The sequence below is a fragment of the Balaenoptera acutorostrata genome, chromosome 8, assembly GCF_949987535.1.
Source record: "Balaenoptera acutorostrata chromosome 8, mBalAcu1.1, whole genome shotgun sequence".
Lineage (NCBI taxonomy): Eukaryota > Metazoa > Chordata > Mammalia > Artiodactyla > Balaenopteridae > Balaenoptera > Balaenoptera acutorostrata.
In genome coordinates, this window is record NC_080071.1 from 26713687 (window position 1) to 26737926 (window position 24240).

General features: G+C 35.7%; 1 protein-coding gene across 1 annotated transcript in view; it reads right to left on the reverse strand.

Moving 5' to 3' along the window:
* Positions 1 to 274: 274 nt before the first annotated feature.
* Positions 275 to 24240, reverse strand: part of LOC103006793 (sodium channel protein type 3 subunit alpha) — a 114691-nt gene continuing 90725 nt past the window's right edge. The window contains exons 21-28 of the mRNA XM_057550940.1: positions 23903 to 24076; positions 12308 to 12430; positions 7689 to 7961; positions 6717 to 6770; positions 5751 to 5888; positions 4591 to 4695; positions 2962 to 3232; positions 275 to 2447 (exon numbers count right to left, since the gene is read on the reverse strand). Of these exons, the coding sequence (XP_057406923.1) occupies positions 1252 to 2447; positions 2962 to 3232; positions 4591 to 4695; positions 5751 to 5888; positions 6717 to 6770; positions 7689 to 7961; positions 12308 to 12430; positions 23903 to 24076 (2334 nt within the window). The 3' untranslated portion in view covers positions 275 to 1251. The remainder of the gene's footprint in view (positions 2448 to 2961; positions 3233 to 4590; positions 4696 to 5750; positions 5889 to 6716; positions 6771 to 7688; positions 7962 to 12307; positions 12431 to 23902; positions 24077 to 24240) is intronic.

Sequence of the window (24240 nt, forward strand, 5' to 3'; positions counted from 1 at the left end):
TTGAAATCACTCTACTACCAACATGTGACAACTTCTCACCAAGACTTGTGAAGAATGGATTGAGTAAAATAGAGCAGCATAGGTAATTAACATGCATTAGTGTTAGTCTTCAGACTATTTAATGAATGGTGCAGGATACATCCCTGTTGGAAGCTTGTAAAAGACACATACACTGTGGTACATATTTGATTTAATAGAAGTTGTTTATCAGGAGATATATATATATATACACACACATATATATATATATATATATATATATATATATATATATATATATATATATATATTCCCAAACATGCCCCACAGGATAAAATAACTATTTACATAACAGAGGGTGTATTTAATTGACATAAAATGTCAGCTTTGCTGAGAGCAGAAGATGGCAAAGCAACACTGCATCAGAAGATGGAACAACTATTCTAAAGCGATACTTTAGATATACTTTTCTAGAACAGATTTATTAGATTACTTTTTTTGGAAAACATTTAACCAAAATTAAATATAGTGCTCTGGAACTTAGAATAAAATTTGCACTTGCTGAAACAGAATACTTTGCATAAAAATAATCCTTTAAAAATTAGAGGAGACTTTACAGGCACATAACTGTTTAGATATAAACAAACAGACTAAAACACTTTCAAAATTAAAGCCGTCTAGAAAATGGAAGTACCTGAAATTGTTATTAGAATTTTTTTTTTCTGGTTTTGAGCAAGAATTTCATCTCTTGGACAAAACCCTTTTGTCTGATTATTCGAGAAACTTGTGGAGTAGGAACACAGGGATCTTATATACTTTTTTCTCAACTTAAATTTCATTTACAAAAATAGTGACGTAGTATTATGAATAAACTATGAATTAGTGACCAGGGAAATCCACTAGAACAAATTTTGTAAAAATATGGCAGATATGGAGGTTAAAAATAGAGTGGATGCAAGTACTGTACTAAAAGTGTTTGGTGTAGTTACAATGATCACTTTGCACAACTATCCCTACAGTCTAGGTAGCCATTGAATTTCTCCTCAGCAGTGTCAGCTGGTAATGAAAACAGCAACCTCTTGTCAGTGTTGATACCCTGACTCACAGAGTTGTAGTGATGGAGAGGTCACTGTCTTGTTATAGGCACTGACCATGAGTATTTGTTAAAACAGTCAGTTTGGCATAGACCTCCTCTGGGAGTCCAGTTGACACATAAACTTTACCTTCTTAGGCTGTAAACAATTGATCACAAAGATAATTCTTTGTCTCTTTTTACTTTTGATTTTCCCTCACCTCTTTCCCTTTGCTTTCTTTTTCTGGTTTGTCTTTCTCAAACTTTTCATTGTCTGGCTTTGTTACACTATCATAGGAAGGAGGAGAGGTGGTAGAGGAACTTCCATCTGTTTTTTCTGGGGTGGAGTTCCCATTTAATTTGTCAATAATCATGTTGTCTTTTATAGGTAAATCAATCCTCCCTTTGATTGCCTCTTTGTTATACTCACTTAATACCGTCTTTAACCTTTGCCTTAAAAGATAACATCTGAAATTACGCTGAATGATAGCAGCAGATACCTCCTCTTGTTTGCGTTTCAAAGTGGTTGTAATGGGCTCATAGGAGACTTTGGAGGGGTTCGATGCCATGAACCGATCTTCCATTTGTATTCGAAGGGCATCCATCTCTCCACTTTCACCCAAAACACGCTTTGTAAAGGCAAATAAAATGTCGAGGCAGTGGATCCTGTCCCCACTGACCATGGGCAGATCCATAGCAATGAGCTGGACTTTGTTTGGTTTTGCTATGAGAAGAGGAGGATCCAGGGCGGCCGCAAAATCAGAGAGCTTGGAGAACTCTATGAACTGGGTGGCATCGGGATCAAACTTCTCCCAGACCTCATAGAACATCTCAAAGTCATCCTCACTCAGGGGCTCTGCACTTTCTTCAGTAGCAACACTGAAGTTCTCCAGGATGACAGCAATGTACATGTTCACTACGACCAGAAATGATATGATGATGTAACTGACAAAAAAGAAGATCCCCACGGATGGGTTCCCACAATCTCCCTTAACAGAGCTGCCAGGGTGAATTGTGTCAGGGTCACAGTCAGGTGGTGCACTGTTGAGAATAGGTGCTAGCAATCCATCCCAGCCAGCAGAGGTGGTAATCTGGAACAGGCAGATCATGCTGTTGCCAAAAGTTTCAAAATTGAACATGTCATTAATTCCAGCTTCCTTTTTAACATAGGCGAAGTTGGACATTCCAAAGATGGCGTAGATGAACATGACCAGGAAGAGCAGGAGGCCGATGTTAAACAACGCAGGAAGGGACATCATCAAAGCAAAGAGCAGCGTGCGGATCCCCTTGGCCCCTTTGATCAGACGCAGGATTCGGCCAATCCTGGCGAGACGGATCACTCGGAACAGGGTAGGGGACACAAAATATTTCTCTATCAGCTCAGCGAGAAACATACCTATGGAACAATACAGAAAACAGCTAAACAGTGAGTATCTTATGCTTATATGAATGCTTTTCCTCTGCAAGGTTAATGAAAACAAATTTGTTATGAGTATAAACCTTTACTGTTTGGATCCACTTCCTAATATTACCAGTGAAAGATTATAGAGTTTTATTTAATAATTCTATAATGTCATAAACCAATATGGATTCTTGCAAAATCCTATAAGTTAAATAATCTCACGTAGTGGTATGGCATTTTAAGATTATATACACCCAATTACTATGAATAGTTATCCTCACATATGAAATGTGCCAACAGCAAACAAAGACTATTTCTGAAATCTTCAAATATATTGTTTTCTTTTTTCGAATAGTTAAATTCTTCAGTTAGTGGAAGATGAACAAGAGTGTTGAACTTTAGATCTATACACATTATGATTCTTAGATCTAATTTCCATGTTACACAGGTGATAGGCTTTGGGGACTTTTCCAACAACAGCACTTCTCTGTAAATAAACCATTCTTACCTACAATGGAGAGAATCACCACCACAAAATCAAAGATGTTCCAGCCTATGGTGAAGTAGTAGTATCTGAGGGAGACAAGTTTCAGCACAAATTCTCCAGTGAACAGGATAATGAACACAAGGTTGATCCGGGACAAGACTAGAGTCATATATTTGCTCTGGTCATCAGTTTCTACCATCATGGTGACCATATTGAGGCAGATAAGGATCATGATGCTGATATCAAAAACTTGTCTGGTTACAAAATCAAAGACCATTCCTTGGAATTTGTTCTAGAAAGAGAGGAAGGAGAAGGTTAATATGCATATTTCATAAATATTGATCCATAAAATTGCAGATGAAGTCCTTCTATGTATGGCCCATGGGATGTGCACCCTTCTCACATTACCGCAAACAAATTTGTTTAAAAAAGAGAAATAAATGAAAAATGTCATATGACAAAACCAAAATATAATTGTTTTATTTAGGTCTCATGGGAAGACAGAGCTGAATAAAACATAAATTGGTGGCAACTGGTTGATAATGTGCATGGGCTTTGCTTGATTTTAATAACTATGATAATTTTTACAAAAAATAATGACAACTAATAATGAAGATTTACAAAGTAGGTTAATGTAGACAGACTTTTAGATGGATGAATATGCCAATTCATTTATCAGTGCTTTAGGGATTTTGAATTATAGCTTATTTCTGTCTGTCCATCCCTCAAAATATGTCAGTTGTTTTCTATTTAATTCTGCCTCTTCTAACTATAATATTTAAATGACATTCAGTAAAGCAGGTATATGCCCTTTTGTGTTCCCTGCCTTACCTCCTCCCTCCACCCTGCTTTCCCTCCCCCCCCCCCCCCCACCGCCTGCACCTACTCCAACTACTCTTAAAAATAATGCAAAGTGAAGTCATTTATAGGATTCATGAGACCTTGTCAAGTCCCAGTTCTGGTGATTACAGGCTTTGTGACTTTACGTACAGTATTTACCTTCTTTGGGTCTCAGTTCCTTATTCCTTACCCACCTAAGAGGATAGGTGATTGAGAATACAGCTCTGTGAACATAATCCACCATCTTTATGACTTTCCACTATAATGAAGCTCCACAGAATATGCATTCTGAATAAATCTTTTGTGTGTGGGTGTATTTGCTGAAACAAACTATTTTGATGATACCCTTTTCCTTTCTAAAAACGTTAAAAATATTTTCTAGTCATAACAATGGAGAGAACAAACAGCATAGAGGGAGCCCATGGGTGTAGAATGGGAAGTCTGGAAAACTCCATCTACTTAAAAGGACAAGAGAGTGCCATGTAACAATATCAGAGGAGCTGGGACCAGGTACGTTGTTGGAAGCAGTAGGTGGCAGCAGGAGCATGAACCTTGCTTTGGAAGCAGTTACTGGGAACCCTGACTTGGAGGTTTTCAACTGACAAACTAAAGAACATTGCCTCATTTTTAAGAACTTAGTAATTCTTACAAGTGTAGTAGTTGCTAATTGTGTTACACAGTATGTACTTTACAATTAGGTCATATTATATATTGGTGATATCACCTAATATGTTCTGATCCTGAGCACTGCCCAATTTCATCATATGGAAATAGGGCTTTGGAATGTTAAAGAAGATGAGTAATTCTTACTGCAGGCCGAGGTATGGGTTTCTGAGGTTTCTTGGACCCAAGTTTCTTCATTGCATTGTAATATTTTTTTTGTTCCTCTGTCATAAATATGTCTTGACCTCCAAAGTAAAGACATAGTATAAAACTGGTTACAATCCAACCTGTATTACAACAGTACTTTTACAAAAGTATTTCTGAGTCTTTCCTTTAATCCTTTTTTTCAGTTTTTAAATGGATATTATCCTACTTCATACAGATTTATCCTGCTTTTCCCTTTTATGTGAAATTCTGAGTACCTTAACATTATGTAAAACCCATAATCACATAAAACTCTGATTAGCACAGGATTCTAATTTGATTATATTACGTTTAGAAGGAGGCTCAGGAGTCTCAAATATATTTTCATGAAAGAAAAAAAATCTTAGTCCATTTCAGTGTTGACAATTTTACTTTTTTATTCAGCACTTTTTGAGCACTTCCTGTGTCTTAGACAATGTACCCAGTATCAGAACTACATAGATATATAAGACACAGTGTCTATATGCCAACAAACGAAAACAACCCAGTACTGCAGAGATAGCAATAATCTGTTTCTGAATCTGTTCCAAGATTCAGAAACAGGCTTTATATAGGGGAGTACCCTTAAGCTAGACCTTAAAGGATGATTAAGGGTTTGCTAGGCAAAGCATTTTAGGAAGAGAAAATCCTATGTAAAGTCATGGAGGGAGAAGAGCATGCCTTGTTCAGAAAAGGGCAGAAAATCCATGTAGCTGTGTATGTAGCAAGTGATAGTGTTAATGGTGGGTGGGTGGTGACCTGAGGAGTAGGGAAGTGCATATAGAAAGTGTGGTGTGGGAGAAGATGAAGCAGGAAGACTGGGTGGAGATAATTCCTGAAAGGCTCTGTAAGCAAGGGTGAAGCATTGAGGCCCACTGGATGTTTTGAAGCAGTGGTCATATTTTTGAGTCAGAAAGACACTACAGCAGATCTGCAGAGGATGAATCTGGAGAGGAGCCACCAGTTAGAGGCTGGACTGCTCTGCAGCTGAACTGATCACATAGTGAATGGAAGGCAATTTAAAAATGATCTAACTCTGTCATGACTATGAGTGTCCTGGTTATTTGGATGTAAAACAGACAGACCCTCAGAATGGAGAAAGGTGAGAGCTGAGGAATACTTATCTTCTTTTTCTGTTGGTTGAAGTTATCTATGATGACACCAATGAATAGATTCAGAGTGAAGAATGACCCAAAGATGATAAAGATGACAAAGTATAAGTACATATACAGATTTTCTTCATATACAGGCTGAAGTTTAACCTAAATAATATTGAAAATATTAAATAATATTTAAAAACACAATAAATACTTGAGCTAAATTAAAAATTTGGTGACTGTTGTTACTTACTATAGAGTTATTTTTGCCTTGACCTGAGATACTGTTCTGCAAAAGCAATTCTTTTTTCAAATTAGTATGACCTAGTATAATGAAAATTTGTAATTTTACAATTGTTCTTAAATCTGTTTTCCCATTGTGGCTTACCTGTACGTATTCTTTAGAGTAAATAGCAGTGGTATAAACAAGGCAAACATTTTGAACCTGTTATTAGTCTTACTGTAATTTTTTTTGCAATATTTTTTCCTTGGGTTTGGAAATGCTAGCTCTTGGAGATAAGGCTTTAATAACAGAACATCGAATTCTAAGAGGAAAATTCAGCATAAACAGATATGTTCTGAGGAACTATTTTTATTCCTGATTTCTAAATTGAGTTTCCCTGAAACTTGCTTGCTTTTATCATGATATTTTTGGAAGCTGCTTCACAGACTCTGGTTTATCATAATCTCCAGGGATAGGGAGAGACAAGTTACTTCCCCACTGATCAGCTTCCCCAATCTTAAGAGTCTCATTTACTGGACCAATCTGATTCTTCTAATCCATGCAGTTAGATATCCTTTCATATTAGATCTATAATAGACATATGTTAACCAAAATATCATTTACATTGAAGTGAATTGGCTTAAAAAGAGAATTTCTATATGCAGTTATAAATGTTCTGATTGCTTCTAATATAAAATTCTGGGTCTTTCAGTTAAATTATCACTATGGAAAAATCTAGTAGCTATAAATAGTATTTGAGTGAAACTTACATCTCGTGAATCAACAGCTGCATACATAATATCCATCCAGCCTTTAAATGTGGCCTGTAAACAACATATATTTGAATTCTGCATAAAAACCTAATCCAAGAATATGCATTTTACCATATGAAAATATGATAGTGTTATTAAATATAATTTTTTGTACAATATTATGAAATATTCTACAAAGAGATTGAAATGGATTGAATGAAGAAATGAAATTGAAATAGAACAAGATTTTATTTCAAAACTGGAACTCTTTTTCTTTGTTTGTCTTGGAAGGTATTCTATTTTTTTCTACACTAACATGTAACTAGGTGAAACTCTCATCTCAGTCTCAAATCCCTTTCAAAAGGTAAGCTCTATGATTCAAACCTCTGGGGTGTTTAAACACTCAACTGTTTTCATTAAATTCTTGATTAGTTAATATACTGTCAGTTAAGTAAAAATAATTAAATATTACACATTTTGAAATCCACTCCATAAGATTTGCATTTCCACACATAGTAGAACTATACTCCTTAGATGTTGGTACAATTAATTATCTGTACATTAATCTGTACATTATCTGTACATTATCTGTATCTGTGTATTAATTGATTAATACATAGATTAATAATCTATACATTTAATTAATCACTACATTATATATGTTATTATTTTAATACATATAATTGCTTCTTTGGCATTTATTGCTACAGAAAATTAAAAATGGTAATAGCACAGTAACACTCAATAATAGAATAAGAAAAGACAGGAAGCAGAAAACATTAAAACATATTAACAACTGAACACTGGGGAAAATACATTTTAAAATCACTGCAAAACATCTTCTTTACAGTCAAGTCATGCTAATAGTACAGGTGTTATCATCAACTACTTTCGTGCTATCAGATATTAATCACTCAAAGAACATCAGAGAAATCATCTTACTTGAAACATTTTGAAAATGTATTCAAAATTCATAGAGTAGGCACTTACCACTTGAAGCAATGCGAGATAGCCAGCGCCAACATTATCAAAGTTTACTTTCACGTTTTTCCACCGAGCTTTCTTGCCAAGAGCCTGACAATCACTCAAATTGTTAACTTCACTAACTTCAAACATGTTACCAGTTGTCGTGTTTACACAGTGGTAGAACTTGCCAGCAAACAAATTCACACCCATGATGCTAAAGATCAGCCAGAAGATGAGACAAACCAACAGCACGTTCATGATAGAGGGAATTGCTCCAACAAGAGCATTCACAACCACCTAGAAGAGGAGATAAGGATAAGGCAGCTTACAAATCGTTAAAATGGAAACCATTTCTTCCGTTATTTATTCAATATAAAATGGGTGTGAAACGAGTTAAATAAAAATCTATGTGGACAAGTTTGTTCTGATATTTTCTAGGACATAGTCGGTAGGGGAAAACAAACAGTGACACACTAAAGAGCTAAAGGATTTAAAGAAAGCAAAATATGCCAAAGTGTGAAAAGAAATAAACAAAAACCTGATATAGTAAGATGGAGTCAGAAAATGTTTGTATGCTGGGGAAAAAAAGAAAAAAAAAGTTGTATTAAATACCAACAAGAAATAATCATCATTCAACAATACATGTTAACTTTCAAGAGTGTTCATGAATGACTGATGATTTGAAAACATGGTTAAACAAACCCATTACAAATAAACAAAGTATTAATAATGCCTTAAATCTGTATCACCAGATCAAGTTAACTTTTGATGAAGATGAAGAATGATATAAGGAATTTACAAGGTCCTTTTTCCCCATATTGATAATTCCTAATTTTAAAAAAGTATATTAAATTAGGAAATGAGATGGAATTCATCTCTGGACATAAATTACTGAATGTATTCCCATTATTATTGATCCAAATCTCTTAAATGTTCACTTCAGGGCACATGTTACTTCACCAACGCAGGCCAACCTATTTCATGAAGGAGAAATTCAGTCATCTTTCCTCTAAATTCAGAAGAGATTAATGTGTATTTTCAAATGTCTAGTGATTTGTATCTTTTGTTATCTAATTAATCTAGCTCATACTGGGACTATTTTGTTAAGCACTTATATTAAATGAAACGATTGTTTTATTTTAAAATACTGAAACATTATTTTAGAAATCAACACCAAAGAACTTTAAATTAATATCAAAACCTGAAATCCAAAACTGTAAAAATTTCTTATGCTACTTGAATCTTATTTCTTTTAGAAATTGTCATATATATTATACTGAAACCAGGTTTTCTTGGCTCTAAAATTTGTGTAAAATGACCTCCCACAAGTTCTCTTATCATCAAATAAACGCATACTTTTTACCATGTTTTATACCTAGAATGTTAATTCTGCCATATGACAAAATTAAAAATGCCAAACTTAGAATAGTTTTCAGATTAGAGCAAACTTGGAAGTTTTCTATTTTATTCAATTGCTATCTCCCCTCAAAAATGAATTATTAATATGAAACCATGCAACCAGATGAAGGCTTAAATAATGTGAGTAATGGTAAAAGACTGGTGTGAAAAAAACTTGAAATTACATAATCATTTTTATTAATTTTATCTTGTCTTGTGACTTTATTTATCAAGCAGCAATGAAAGAAAATTATAATGTAAAAGCAAGTATTTCTTTGCTTACAGTGCATCTGGAGAGTGGTTTCATTCTTCTTGGTGAGTGAATCTCATCAAGACTGAAGTGTTTTTATCGCTTAAACAAACCACCTCCTAACATAAAAGCCCCGTGGCCTAGAAGAAATTCAATATCCATGTGCATCTGCAAGCTGGATTAAACCAAAGCTGGCCTTTGTGCTAAATAATATTTTGAGGGGCGTGGCAAGTAGATGTGTATATAAGTGTGTACTTTATGTTTAGATGCATAAAATATACACTAAGGAAGAGAGCTGGAGAGGAAAATACAAGTGCTAATGGAAAAAGTGAACCTCATTCAGAATGCTCACTTAAAAGGGAGATCTATGAAACAAACTCCAGGGGTTGCCTTCAATGCTTAGTTAATTATCCTAACCCCTACTTTAGTTGCTTAGGATATATAGATTTTGTCAGAGGCCACAATTTAGTGTTGTTTTCTTGTACAACAACTTTTATTACTGATATTAATTGAAGAAGTAGAGCATACAAAAACCATTCTATCTGTCATTCATTACTGGTAATTTTTTTTTTTTTTTTTTTAGATTTATTGATTGATTGATTGATTGATTGATTACTATGTTGGGTCTTCGTTTTTCTGTGCTAGGGCTTTCTCCAGTTGCGGCAAGCGGGGGCCACTCCTCATCACGGTGCGCAGGCCTCTCACTATCGTGGCCTCTCTTGTTGCGGAGCACAGGCTCCAGACGCGCAGGCTCAGTAGTTGTGGCTCACGGGCCTAGTTGCTCCGCGGCATGTGGGATCTTCCCAGACCAGGGCTCGAACCCGTGTCCCCTGCATTAACAGGCAGATTCTCAACCACTGCGCCACCAGGGAAGCCCCATTACTGGTAATTTTTGAGAAATCAAACTACCTATTGAGAGGAAGAAAAATCTCCTCCTAGGATGAATGTCAGTAGTAAATAATCATTATAAAATGCATAAGCAATGAAAAGAAATAAATGGCAACACATAGTTTTTACTTGTTGTGGAAATATCCTTTAACTGTCACCAGAAGACTTGGATTCTAGTTCTAGTTCTGCCACAAACAATTTTTGAGGGCCTGTTTTAGTTTCAGGAGGCTAGGCTTAGTGATCCTTAGGATTTCTGCTTTGAAATTTTGTAATTCTATGAAATAAATATCAGAAGAGTACGGCAATCAAGACAATATGGTACTGGCACAAAAACAGAAACATAGATCAATGGAACAAGATAGAAAGCCCAGAGATAAACCCACGCACCTATGGTCAACTAATCTATGACAAAGGAGGCGAAGATATACAATGGAGAAAAGACAGTCTCTTTAATAAGTGGTGCTGGGAAAACTGTACAGCTACATGTAAAAGAGTGAAATTAGAACACTCCCTAACACCATACACAAAAATAAACTCAAAATGGATCAGAGACCTAAATGTAAGACCGGACACTATAAAACTCTTAGAGGAAAACATAGGAAGAACACTCTTTGACATAAATCACAGCAAGATCTTTTTTGATCCACCTCCTAGAGTAATGGAAATAAAAACAAAAATAAACAAATGGGACCTCATGAAACTTCAAAGCTTTTGCACAGCAAAGGAAACCATAAACAAGACGAAAAGACAACCCTCAGAATGGGAGAAAATATTTGCAAACGAATCAATGGACAAAGGATTAATTTCCAAAATATATAAATAGCTCATGCAGCTCAACATTAAAGAAGCAAACACCCCAATCCAAAAATGGGCAGAAGACCTAAATAGATATTTCTCCAAAGAAGACATACAGATGGCCACGAAGCACATGAAAAGCTGCTCAACATCACTAATTATTAGAGAAATGCAAATCAAAACTACAATGAGGTATCACCTCACACCAGTTAGAATGGCCATCATCAGAAAATCTACAAACAACAAATGCTGGCGAGGGTGTGGAGAAAAGGGAACCCTCTTGCACTGTTGGTGGGAATGTAAATTGATACAGCCACTATGGAGAACAGTATGGAGGTTCCTTAAAAAACTAAAAATAGAATTACCATATGATCCAGCAATCCCACTACTGGGCATATACCCAGAGAAAACCATAATTCAACAAGACACATGCATCCCAATGTTCATTGCAGCACTATTTACAATAGCCAGGTCATGGAAGCAACCTAACTGCCCATCGACAGACGAATGGATAAAGAAGATGTGGTACATATATACAATGGAATATTACTCAGCCACTAAAAGGAATGAAATTGAGTCATTTGTTGAGACGTGGATGGATCTAGAGACTGTCATACAGAGTGAAGTAAGTCAGAAAGAGAAAAACAAATATTGTATATTATGGATGTATGTATGTATGTGAAACCTAGAAAAATGGTACAGATGAACTGGTTTGCAGGGCAGAATTTGAGACACAGATGTAGAGAGCAAACGTATGGACACCAAGGGGGGAAAACTGCGGTGGGGTGGGGATGGTGGTGTGCTGAATTGGGCGATTGGGATTGACATGTATACACTGATGTGTATAAAATTGATGACTAATAAGAATCTGCAGTATAAAAAAAACAAACCAAAAAAACAGCTAATACTAAACTTTCTTTGGGTTATTTGTATGTAAATATGTTAATATAAATGTTTCAGACATTACATGAAATTTCTAAAAATCTTATATGTTCTGGTATAATGTTATAAGTCATAATTCTAGTAATTTAAAATGTGTATCTCAGAAATAACTAAAAAAAAAAAAAAGTATGGCAGCCCTCTGTATCTAAATCATTACCTACACTTAATATTTTTTTCAACAACACGTTTTATTTTATTTATTTATTTATTTTTTGGCCATGCTGTGTGGCATGTGGGATCTTACTTCCCTGACCAGGGATTGAACCTGTGCCCCCTGCGTTGGGACCCGGAGTCTTAACCACTGGACTGCCAGGGAAGTCTCTACATTTAATTTTGACATGAATCATCAGAGAGCCTTTATTTTTCTTACCCTCATGCCTTCAAACCGGGATAAAGCCCTCAGCGGTCTTAAAGCTCTTAATGTCCGTAGGGATTTGATGGCACCAAGTTCTGAGTAACCGAGAGCATTGGCTACCAAGCTAACCAAAGAAACCTAAAGAAGAAACAAATATCAATCAGTCCACCAAGAAAATATCTATTCTTTAGTGCCAACCAAATAAAACTTCAGACATACCTCGGCAGCCTTCATATTCCACATAGTGCGATCATCTTACATTGCCAGCCTCATATCATATTATTGCTTATCAGTGAAACTGGAGTCTTTGCCCATTTATATAAACATCTGTAAACCTCTCCAGTTAGATATTTTACCCATGGAGCCCTTTTCAACCTGTGCATACACCACTGATGATTCTGGATTTGATTCAAAAGCCATATGCTCCACGTATCTGTGCTTAATATCATTGATTAGAAATCATGCTTTGCTTCCAAATTTATGTAATATCTTGGTTATGTGTATTGGAGGCATTGACCATGTAATAGAGTCAATAGGTTAGATATCTTCTCTCCCCTTCCAGGTCACATTAACTTTTTATGGGCTGAGATGAAGCATTTTTCTTTTAACGTTCCTAATAATGTCTGGTTGAATATGTTTTAGTCAATATATGTTGGATAAATAAAAAAAGAAGAAACTATAACCTGGAAAAACATTTTATCGACCACATAGTTTCATAGTAATGAAAAATATTTTATCTAAACTACTGGACTTACAATTTAGAATACAGTACCTCTCATTCAGAATGATAATACATCTTTCTGATATTTACACAAATGCTAAATTTTACTTAAATATATGAAAGGTTAAAGAAGACATGTCTTTTTTTGGAGGAAGAGACTTTATTGCTTTTATTTTCTTTCAATATAATAACATTTATTGAAAACTTACTATATGTTAAGTTCTATTCTGAGTGTCTTACATGTATAAATCTCAAGAAGTAGGTACTATTACTTTTGCCTTTTCACCAGTGAGGAAGTTGAGTTTCCCCCACACTCCCCCCTTCAAAAAAAAAAAAAAAAGGATGTACAGGTACAGGTAGAAAGAGGTGAAGTTAGAATCCAAGTGATCTGACTTCAAAACCATATCTTAACCTTTTTCCTCCATTATCAAAAATTCATTCTTAATCTGAACCACAGAACACAGAAAATGACTTGTATGATTATCTTCTCAATTCTTGCAAGGATTGTATATAACTATCCTCTTCTTGATGCATCGGAGAGAGGTTAATTTACTACACCCACTGGATGGCTTAAGGGTCATGGTGTAAAGGTGACACCAAAACCAGAACCGAGACTTTACAGGCAAATGGAGCCACTGTCCCCTCATTGTTTAATTTAACATACATCTCGCAGAATTGAACAGAAAAATAAATGACTTGAATGTTAAACTTCACTAGTGGCAGTATAATTTATCGAGCTATCCATTTCTGTCTAGTGTTCGCTGCTACAGAAGAGTGGAAAGATGGGGAAGGTTATTATTAGAGAACCCACAGGCTTCTATATTCTGGGCTCATTTGCCTCCGGAAGCATTCACAGCTTCTTTAAGTTTCTGGAGCTGCTTTCTGAAGACTTCCCTCATCTTCCCAACCAAGTCCTGAGACTTGTGCATTTAAAGGGAAGTGGCTGCAAATTTCTCAAGACCCTGATGTAAGGAAGCCCGCGCTTTGAAAGGAAACGAAAGGTAATGGTCAGAACCAGGAGGTTCTGGAAGAATAGCAAGTTGTGGGTTCAAAGCTGAGAGGTACCACTTGCACACTGGGGCGGCTCTGTGTGTTGCTAGAGAAGCTGCATTGTAGTGAACTGCCCTCTTTTAATGGACTTCATGTCATTTTGTGTAGGACAAAAACTCATTTTATTGAGTTAAGTATTGTGAAAAACTTAATATGCTTTAAAGGCAATTTTGAAGTAAATAATTTTAAAGATTTTCAACATACTTAAAATTGGAAGACGATGCCTTATGTTGGTAGCGTGCTTTAAAACTTACAGTGATCTTTTTCACTCATTATCTGTGTCTCAGAGTAGTCAAATGACTAGTCCAAGAAAAGGTAGCAAGGGGTAAGCACATCATTGGAATTTCTGTTTTCAAGTCCAGTGTGTTTCCCATCTCAGCAACTTTGTCCTTGACCTTTCAATACACAGTGTTTTAATCTTAGTCTCTTATGCTAAACACAAAAGGCATTCTTCCTAATGTGTGCAAAGTGTAACAGAAACTCTTTGCCAAAAACTGAATTTTTAGTACAAATTTACATGATTCTAGATACCTTACTACCCAGAAAATATATGAAACCACAGGGGGTGGTTTAGTTGTCATCCACACCCTTCCACGGTCCTGTGGCAGTTGAGACTGAGAAGGAAGGGAATAATGCAGGAGAGGGTTGACGGTTCTGAAGAAGACCCTGGAAGTCCTGTGATTGTTTAATGAACTAAGTGATATGAATTTATTTCCCTTAGAATGGCTAAAGATAATTTTTTAAATTCAGTATAAGCAGTTACAAGATTAACACCATATGATCACCTCCATACATTGAGATGATACATTTCAATGCAAAGCCTTGCTTAATTTTTGATGGAGAAATTTAGAAGCATTCTCATTAAAACCAGAAATAAAAAAATATGTCCACTACCAACATTATTATTTAACACTTTCTGGATAAAGAAATAAGAGCTATAACAATTAGAAAAGTGGAGGAAGCCATTATTTACATATATGTTATTGTTGACCTAAAAAAATCAGGGGAATAAAGTGAAAAACTATTATAAACAATAATATAATTATTTTCGGTTCTAGTATATTTTTTCATATTAATTTTTTAACGTTTATATGTGTCTTTTGAAACTACACAAACTTTAAAATATTAACAAGGAAAAATAAAAGTATAAGAATAATCTAAAATATTGTTTTAAGAAGAAGAGCAATCAGAAAGGACAAATTCCACCTGATAATTAAAGCTAATTATAGATCTGCAAAAATTAAAGCTGTCATATTAGTAGACAAAGAAGTGAATTAAACAAACCCAAATTAGACCCAAGGCATACTGGCATACCAAGACTTAGCACATAGAAAAGGGTAGCATTTTAAATGAGAGGTGAAAGAAACAACTAAAATGAGAAACCATTTTGAGGAAGATAGAATTGGAGTCACCTCACACCTTACACCAAAATAAGTTCCAGACTGATCAAAAATTAAAACATAAAAATGGATGAAGAAACAAAACTCAAACAGTAAAGCTGAGGGAAAAAGCATGACAAAATGTTTTAATAATCTTTAAAGCAAATGGTCTTCTAAGCATGAGAAAAACCAAAAAGGGAGAAAAAGGCTGATAAATTTGACTAAACCAATATGAAAACATTTTCACATGACAAAAAAAGCTCAAGACAAAAGCCCAAATCAGAAAAATAGTCATACCACATGTGACAAAATAGTAAATTTCCTTAATGTAAAAAGAGGTCCTACAAATCAGTAACAAAAAGGTCATTAACCAAATAGTATAACATACAAATTCCCTCTAAACTTTCATTTTAATATATTTGTTTGAACAACATATTTATTTATACTCCTTATTGAAATTTAACTGGAAGGAAAGCAAAAGAATACAAAGAGAATGCAAGAAGAGACAAGAAGGAAGAGAGTTTTAAAAAATTTCTGGAGTTTGAAAAAATAAAGCACACCGAATGATTACTTTCTCAGCAGAGCAAAAGCAGCAGCAGAAACCCAAGTGCCTGAAGAAGTAAGTCAAATTGTTCCAATGGACTCTGAAAAGGCTCTGGACATGGAGGCCCTGTGTTCTTCTAAAACAGGGGGTTAATGGATGGCACTGAAAACAGAATCGATTGAAAGTCTCTATATAGGGAAGCTGGACATTCTTGAGTCCCTTCACCCACCCCTCTCCAGCCCTGCCAGAGAGCAGAATGGAGTAATACTCCTTCACGGCTTACAAAGTAAAATCTGTATTTGTTACAGAGGTCAGAACGTAGCAACAATAATCCACATTGTGGTTGGGTTTCCTTGTGAGACGACAGAAGCCTCTTTGATACATCATGCAATGGAGGGTTTTCCGTTAATAGTACCATAGGGTTTATATAGCATGTGGACTAACTCAGTATTTCCTAGAGAAGGGCACCTAGAGTTTCAGATTGCTAAGTGCATACCTCCTTCCTTCTCCAGAACAGTCGGCTAAGCAGCTTCTAAAAAGGGGCTCAGGTGATGGTGAGGGAACAGGTACAAATCTTCCATGGAAGTGGTGGCAGAGGGCTCTTAACGAAGATGGGAGGTTGGGAATACTGGAGATGGCAGGATTGGATCAGCTGGGATAAGTAAGGTTTATGGTAGGAATGGAGTGAAGACCATCCAGTGTCTGAGAAGTGAAGAGCAGTTCGTATGCAGTGTCAGTCAGGAATGAAAGTCCTTACACTTTTATGTAAGGGAAGTCTGTAACTCAAGGCTGCCTCTTTGCTTTTGACATTCTTCTACTTTTATCTTAGGCTTTTATAGTTTATTTATTTGTCTATAACTCTTTACATGATTAGAAAATTCATAATGTTCACCAGACATGTAAAAGTGAGCATTTTGGTAATTATGGTATTGTTTGTGGCAGAGGGAAATGAGATAATCTAAGTGCTCATTCCTGGGGAATGGATGAGTAAATTCTGGTGGTGCATCGCTGGGGACTGCACTGTGTCATGTAGACACCATGGGTTCCATAGGAATTTCACTGAAATATTCCAAACACCATTTTTTTAAAAACGAGGACTTTGAATCAGGTGATTTCTAAGTTTACTTCCTTCCTGGAATTCCATAATTCAGTAATTTCAAGATGATTAAAGCAATATAACGCTATATGTTATTCATGTTGAGAAGATAAATCACAGTATCTTTACTAATGGAGGCATCATCTTTAATCAAGTACTCTACTGGTAAAATACTGGTAAAAGTGCTAGTCTGATTGATAGTGAGCATGATTACTTATGGGGTATGTAATTGTGAATCTGTCCTTAGGTTTAATTATTGTTTTTTTCTAGGAAAATAGGAATTGTTTTTGACATTTTACATAATGAACATATGTTATATAGTCACTTAATAGCTAAGTAATTACTCCGTGTCTCAGTTTCCTCATCTACAAAATTGGGATCATAACAGTGGATACCTCAGTGGTTGTTGTGATGATTAAATGAATTAAAGCAAAGGTTAATCGTTATTAATATTATCCATGAGAGCCCTTATCTGCCTTTACTGTCACTGCTTAGAATCATAGCAGTGATGAGCTGGTACGATATCCCATGGGAAGGCTTTTAGAAAAAGAAAGAGCCACGTGGATCTTCCGAAGGGAGGTATTTAACGAGGTCATGATTAGAGGCAGGGAGAACACTGAGCAGCTCAGTGCTTTGTGACCACCTAGAGGGGTGGGATAGGGAGGGTGGGAGGGAGACGCAAGAGGGAGGACATATGGGGATATATGTATATGTATATCTGATTCACTTTGTTATAAAGCAGAAACTAACACACCATTTTAAAGCAATTATACCCCAATAAAGATGTTAAAAAGAAAAAAAAAGCCATTGCTTGGTCCAGTTAGTCATTGTGATGTTGGTGTGTTGTTTCTGAAGAGGAGGGTCCAGACCTCCAATTCATTTTTTAGTTGGTAATTTGAAGTAGAATTTGCTGATTGATTGACTGTGAGGGGTGAAAGAAAGGGAGAGGCTGAAGATGACATTTAGCTTAGCTTCATAAATATACCACTACCAGACTTAACAGGACATTCAGGAAGAAATTCATGACTGGAGGGAAAAAATAATGAATGTACTCAGTCAGGAGGAGTATCAGTAGGTATTATCTAGGAAGCAATTAGAAATGTGAATTGGGGTTTAAGGAAAGACCAGTATTGGCTAAAAGTCATCATCTTTTAAAAACTGGAATATAGAATTTATGCTGTTAAATTAACAGGATTATCTCTTTAAAACTAACCAGTGAAAAAATGTTCTTATTAATAAATTGATAATGCTAAAAGAATTAAATTCTTCCTGAAAAGGAAGAAAGTGAGTCATTCCTATTAGGAGACATTTGTAGAAAAAGCCAAAGCACATACTAGACTGTTTACATGGAAGTATGTTTGAAGAGAGATCAGAAATTGATATGAAATGATAATAATTTATAGCTATTCAGTTCCTTTACCTCAAAGTTCTTAATTTAATCAAATATTTCCACAAGAGCTCCAGGTGAAATTCAAGGCAGGTGTGTCCATATTAACAAGGCATCTTATTGTTTTCATTCACCACCACCAAAGGCAGCCACCTTCAGAGTGTAATGTGGGAACTCTTTGACTAGTGCAACATGACATTTTACATATATCTGTGCTCTGTTGCAAAATATGGGGCAAAGAAAGAGCACAGTTCTAGACAGAGGTAGCTCTGACCTAATAGCTGTGTGACATCTCTAAACCTCATTTTATCAGTAGCAAAATAGAGATAATAATAAGAATTACATCTTATTGTTAAGAGATTAATAACTACTGTATAATTAAAAAGAGATATTGATAATGAGGTTGGTAATGTAGGGGTTAGGAAGCACGGTCATTAGAGTCAGATTCCTTGGTTACAAAATCCAGCTTAGCCTCTTTCTTATTTACTGTGTTTACAAGTAACAACTTTTCTTTGTCTTAGTTTCCCCATCTGCAAAATGAGAATAATTTTGGTTTGTAACTCATAGAGTTTTGAAGATTAGATGAATTAACATATGTAAAGTGATTTTAGCAGCAATTGTACACAGTAAGCATTAAATCAGGGTTACCAATTTTCTTTATTATTAGGTAAGGCTCTGAATTAGTGCTATTCCCACAGTAAGTGCTCAGGAAGTCCTAGGCATCTTATTGTGGCTACTAATATTAATGACAATTCTGGCTTCATTATTGAGGATGCTGATATGTCAAGAATAAATGTCAAGAACGGCCAGGATCACCAGATTCTAGAGGTTGATGGCAATTGTAAATACATATTAGAATCAGAAAATGTCCCTATTCTGCTTTTATTCACTTCAGCAGAGCAGCTGATGAGGATTCTAAGGAGCCCTTGAGCAAGCAGGATGTCTGAGTAGCAGACATCAAGCATCTCATTTCAACCACATCAGCAACCTGTGCTGTCTGTAAAGTGGAAATCACTTGTGGACAATAAATATTTCATGATGGTTGAATCTTTACCAAGAGTGTGTTTTGGACACATTAGCACCTTAGGATAATTTAGAATCAAATTTGAAGTTGTCATGATAGATGCTCAATGAATTTTCTTAGGGATGACACTTATGCAAAAATCCATAAGGACCACAAGAAATGTGAATTTTTTTCAATAAATTATGATCACATGTTTAATTCATTCTGTGGATAATAATAGCATCTAAAGTATAGCTTGTATAGTTATAATACAGGATAGTTTGGTTTTCATATGAAGATAGTATCTTTTGCCTTTGGATAGGGGAAAATAATTATACAGAGTTAGAAAAAGTGGTCCATCTAGTGTGGTATTCTGACAACAAAGGCATGGGTTAAGTTGTCCTACTTGATTCCAACCTGAATGATCATACTTGCTGTCTCTATCTCCTCGCCTCCATTCTTTCCTCAATCTTACCAATATTTCTAGTACTTTATCCCCATACTTCCATGAGACATCTCTTAACCATGACAGCAATGACGTCTATTCTGCCAAATCTAAGTGTCATTTCTCAGTACTCATGTCACTTGACCTCCTTGCAGTCTTTGACGAAACTGATCACCTCTCCTTTGGAAAAAACCAACTATCCTCCTCTGGGCTTCTGTGATACCATGTATATTCTGTTTTCCTTTTTCTTCTAATTGCTACTTCTCAATCTAATTTACTGGTTCCTTCTCTTTTGCCCAACTTCTAAATGTTGAAGTGTCTCCAGAGTTTGGTCTGGGCTCTTTTGTTTGTCAACTTGCATTCTCTGCCTAGGTGAGCTAATCCAGGTTCATGATTTCAAATGTCATCTCTTTCCTGATGACTGCTAAATCCATAATCAGGTGTTAGATTCTCTTCAGAACTCGAGACTTGTGTAAAACTCACCGTGTACTCTTGAATGTCTAATTGGCATCTCAAACTTAGTACATCCCTCTTCCACCTACCATCTGCTTGCCCTGTCAAGCCTGTTTTCTGATCTTACCCATTCCAGTTAATGGTTTCATCTTCTACCCATTTGTTCAGATAGAAAGAAACTCTGTTCATCGAATTCTCCCTTTTCTTCATATCATACATCCAGTTCATCAGTAAGTCTCATCACCTTAGTCTAAGACATAGTCTCTCTTTCCTAGATTATTAACACAGCTCCCTAATTGGTCTCCCTGCTTTGACTTTTTTGCTGTTCCTTCCCCGTAGCCAGATGCGATAATTTTAAAACAGTAGAACAGATCCCTGCTCACCCTTTCTCCCTTGAGTTTCCCATTGTAACTGTAATCAATATACATTAAATTACATAATATGTACAATATACATTAAATTACAGTAAAACATGAACTTCTTACCATGGCCTCTAGATGCCTTTCTGAATTCAGTGTCTATTACTCTTGCCCGTGTGTCATCGCACACAAGCACAACAGTTTTCCTTCTGTCTCTTGAGTGTCCCTGGCTCATACTTCGGCGCCTTGAGATTGTTCTTTTCTATTCCCTCAGGTCTTCAAATAACTGTCCCATTGTTATAGACTGAATGTTTATGTCCCCCCCCAAAATTCATATGTTGAAACCTAATCCCCAGTGTGAAGGTATTTGGAGGTGGGGTCTTTGGGAGGGTATTAGGTCATGAAGGCAGAGCCCTCATGAATGGGATTAGTGCCCTTATTTATAAAAGACACCCCAGAGAGCTTGCTTGCCCCTTCCTGTATGTGAAAACACAGCGAGAAGACTGCTGCCTATGAATCAGGAAGCAGGCTCTCACCAGACATTGATTCTGCTGGCGCTTTATTCTGGGACTTTGCAGCTTCCAGAACTGTGAGAAATAAATTCTGTTGTTTATAGGTCACTAAGTCTATGGTATTCTGTTACAGCAGCCCAAATGGACTGAGACACTCTTTCTCATCATTTACCTTCTCATCATTTACCTCATCAAAGACACCTTCCATAGAGACTCTGGGTAAAACTCTCCTGCTCCCCACTCTGCAGTCATTCTCTATCCTGTTATCCTGTTTTCTTTCATAGCAGTGATCACCATCTGCTTTTATCTTATTTTTGGATTTTATTTGTTTACATCTTTACTGTCTGTTCCACTCTCTCCTAGAGTGTTAGATCCTGTAGATCTAACAGGGCTTGATTTGTCTTGTTCATATCTCCTTTATCTAAAATAGCATGTGGCCCTTATTAGGTGCTCAAAATATTTATTAGATCAATGAATGAATGTTAACAGAGGTTGGAGAGATAACCCAATACTTTTATTTTTAAGTAGGGAATTGAAGATAGATAAATTTTACATAGATAAATTTCTCCAGGTTTGAAAGTGTATTTCTTCTGGTTTGAAGTTACTTCACTTATACTTCAGTTTTTGGGGTTTTGCTTTGTTTTGTTTTGAGCTTTCTGTGACTGCTTAGTTGGTATAGCAATATATCTTATGGACTGTGAAACCCTTTTAAGTATGTTTTACTTGTACTTTCAAAAACTGTTTTAACTCTATGTTTACTTTAGCTTATTGGACCCAGTGGTCTGAGAACAAGTTGTTAGTTGAGGTTACATGAATTCACACATTTTAGTCCCTGCTTTGGGAAAAGAAGAAGATAGACCCATTTAATTACATAACTTGCCCAAAGGTACCCAGTTCCATTTTACTAAATTAAACTTACTAAAAGGGAAGTAATTTGGGGGGCACCATTCTTTGACATTATTCTGTAGCTAACTAAGTGTCTATATTAGGTTTCTAAGGATTCAAACATGATACAAAACCTTGACAGATTTTTGCATCATATTTATTTCTTCTATATGAGGGAAATACACGGACTTAAGTACAATGTAATAAGTGTTTCAGTGAATGTAAATTTTTCAGTAAATGAAAATATTTTAGTAAATTTCAGAATTTTCTGGAGAAGTTCTATCACATTTGTAAGTGATCTTCATACATGACAAAATTTTTTTGAACCAGAGAATATTATGTATTTCGTGTTCCATCATTTCAGGGAAAAGCTGGAGATCATAAATGCTGAATTCCAAAGCCAGTATGAAAATATACATGTAACATTTGTACCAGTTAGATAAGAAATCTATAGGGTAAAGGAGCACTGAATTGAGAATTACGAAATTACGACACTAATCTCAACTTTGTTACTAAGTAGTTGTGCTATCTAAGGAAAATTCTTTAAACTGAGGCTTTAGTTTACAATAAATTGTTTAGAAGACTGTGTAGAATAGAGCCTAGATATTCTTTAAGGTCCATTCAAGCTGCAGGATATGAAAATATTAAACTTCCCCGTTTGGAGGCTTTTCAGGACAGTATTGAGATTCATCTCTATTATTCATTAAAGACCAGACACGGGAAGTTGGAAGTCATTTCTGATCTATTAATAGTGACTTGGCACCAGATTTCTTCTCAACTCAAAGGGTTAAACACATTTTGGTTATAGAACTATGAGTATGTATGTATGGGAGAAAGGGGAGTAGAATTTAGATAGGCCCACACTTGTCAAAGACGATAAAAAGAATGAATGCACACATAATGACAATCATTGATTCATAGTGGCAAGCGTTACAACTAAAAATAAAGTGCTTTATGATTGCTGGGAAACAGCTAGAGATAGGGCTTAAAGCACCTTTTTGAGGTGGAGGAGGCTGAGAAGCCTTGTGCAATGGAACATCACAGACTACAAAGGACCAGTTGACTCTCATTTTGCCCCAGTGCCTCTCCATTGCTTGGTAAAAAAGTAGGCTGCAAGTCAGGTCTCGTTATTGGCAATGTTCCTGTGACTACCCACCTCAGGGTAATCAGATTCAGAACAGGGCTTCTACACCTATCTCTTTGCATGGTAAATATTTCATTAGCTACTGAGATATCTAACTACTGATTTAAGAATGGAAATACATTTTATTGTCTCTGTGGGTTTGTGGCTGAATGAATACAGTGAATAGGTTATTTTAACATTATTTAGTAACGTACACTCTAGTAAGGGATTAGAGTGCAATTCTGACAATTCCTGGCCCCAAATCTGTCTTGATTTTACCTCCTGGAGATATTTTTTTTCAGTTGAACTGTTAATAAGCTAGATCTGTCAATTAACAGATTTTTAGCTATTCCTTACCTTGAGATCCTTGATTTTCAGAAAAAGAAGACCTATTTGCTTGTGGCATAGAACAACTCTCTCTGTGTTTTCTCTTACCACTGTCCACATTTTTAGGACCTTTTCTACTGCTTTCCCATGAGACTTACCTCATTTTTGCATTTTTTTGTAGTTTTTAAAAAGATAATTGCATAATTGTGTCAGAATTAGTGAAACTATGGTCTAATTAAAGTCAAGGTTTTAATTATAGAAATATATGAAATGTCAAACTTGCCTCTTTTAAGAATAATTTCATAAAAATCACTTAGGATACTTACATCGACAATCAAGAAATCTAGCCAGCACCAGGCATTAGTGAAATAGGTTTGAAATCCATAAGCTACCCATTTGAGAAGCATTTCCAGGATGAATATATAAGTGAAGACCTTGTCAGCATATTCTAGCATGGTTTTGATAGTTTTTCGTTGTTCAATGTATATATCTTCAAAAGCCTGTGAATCAAGAATGCTTTTATTTTATTTGAATGGCTTGCCTCCACCAAATACTTGATAAAATTCTTAGTAGAATGCTTGGCACAAAGCACTAATTTGATAAATATTGGCTAATATCAGACAAATGTGGAACCAGACAAAATCTAAAGACTAAAACTAATGGA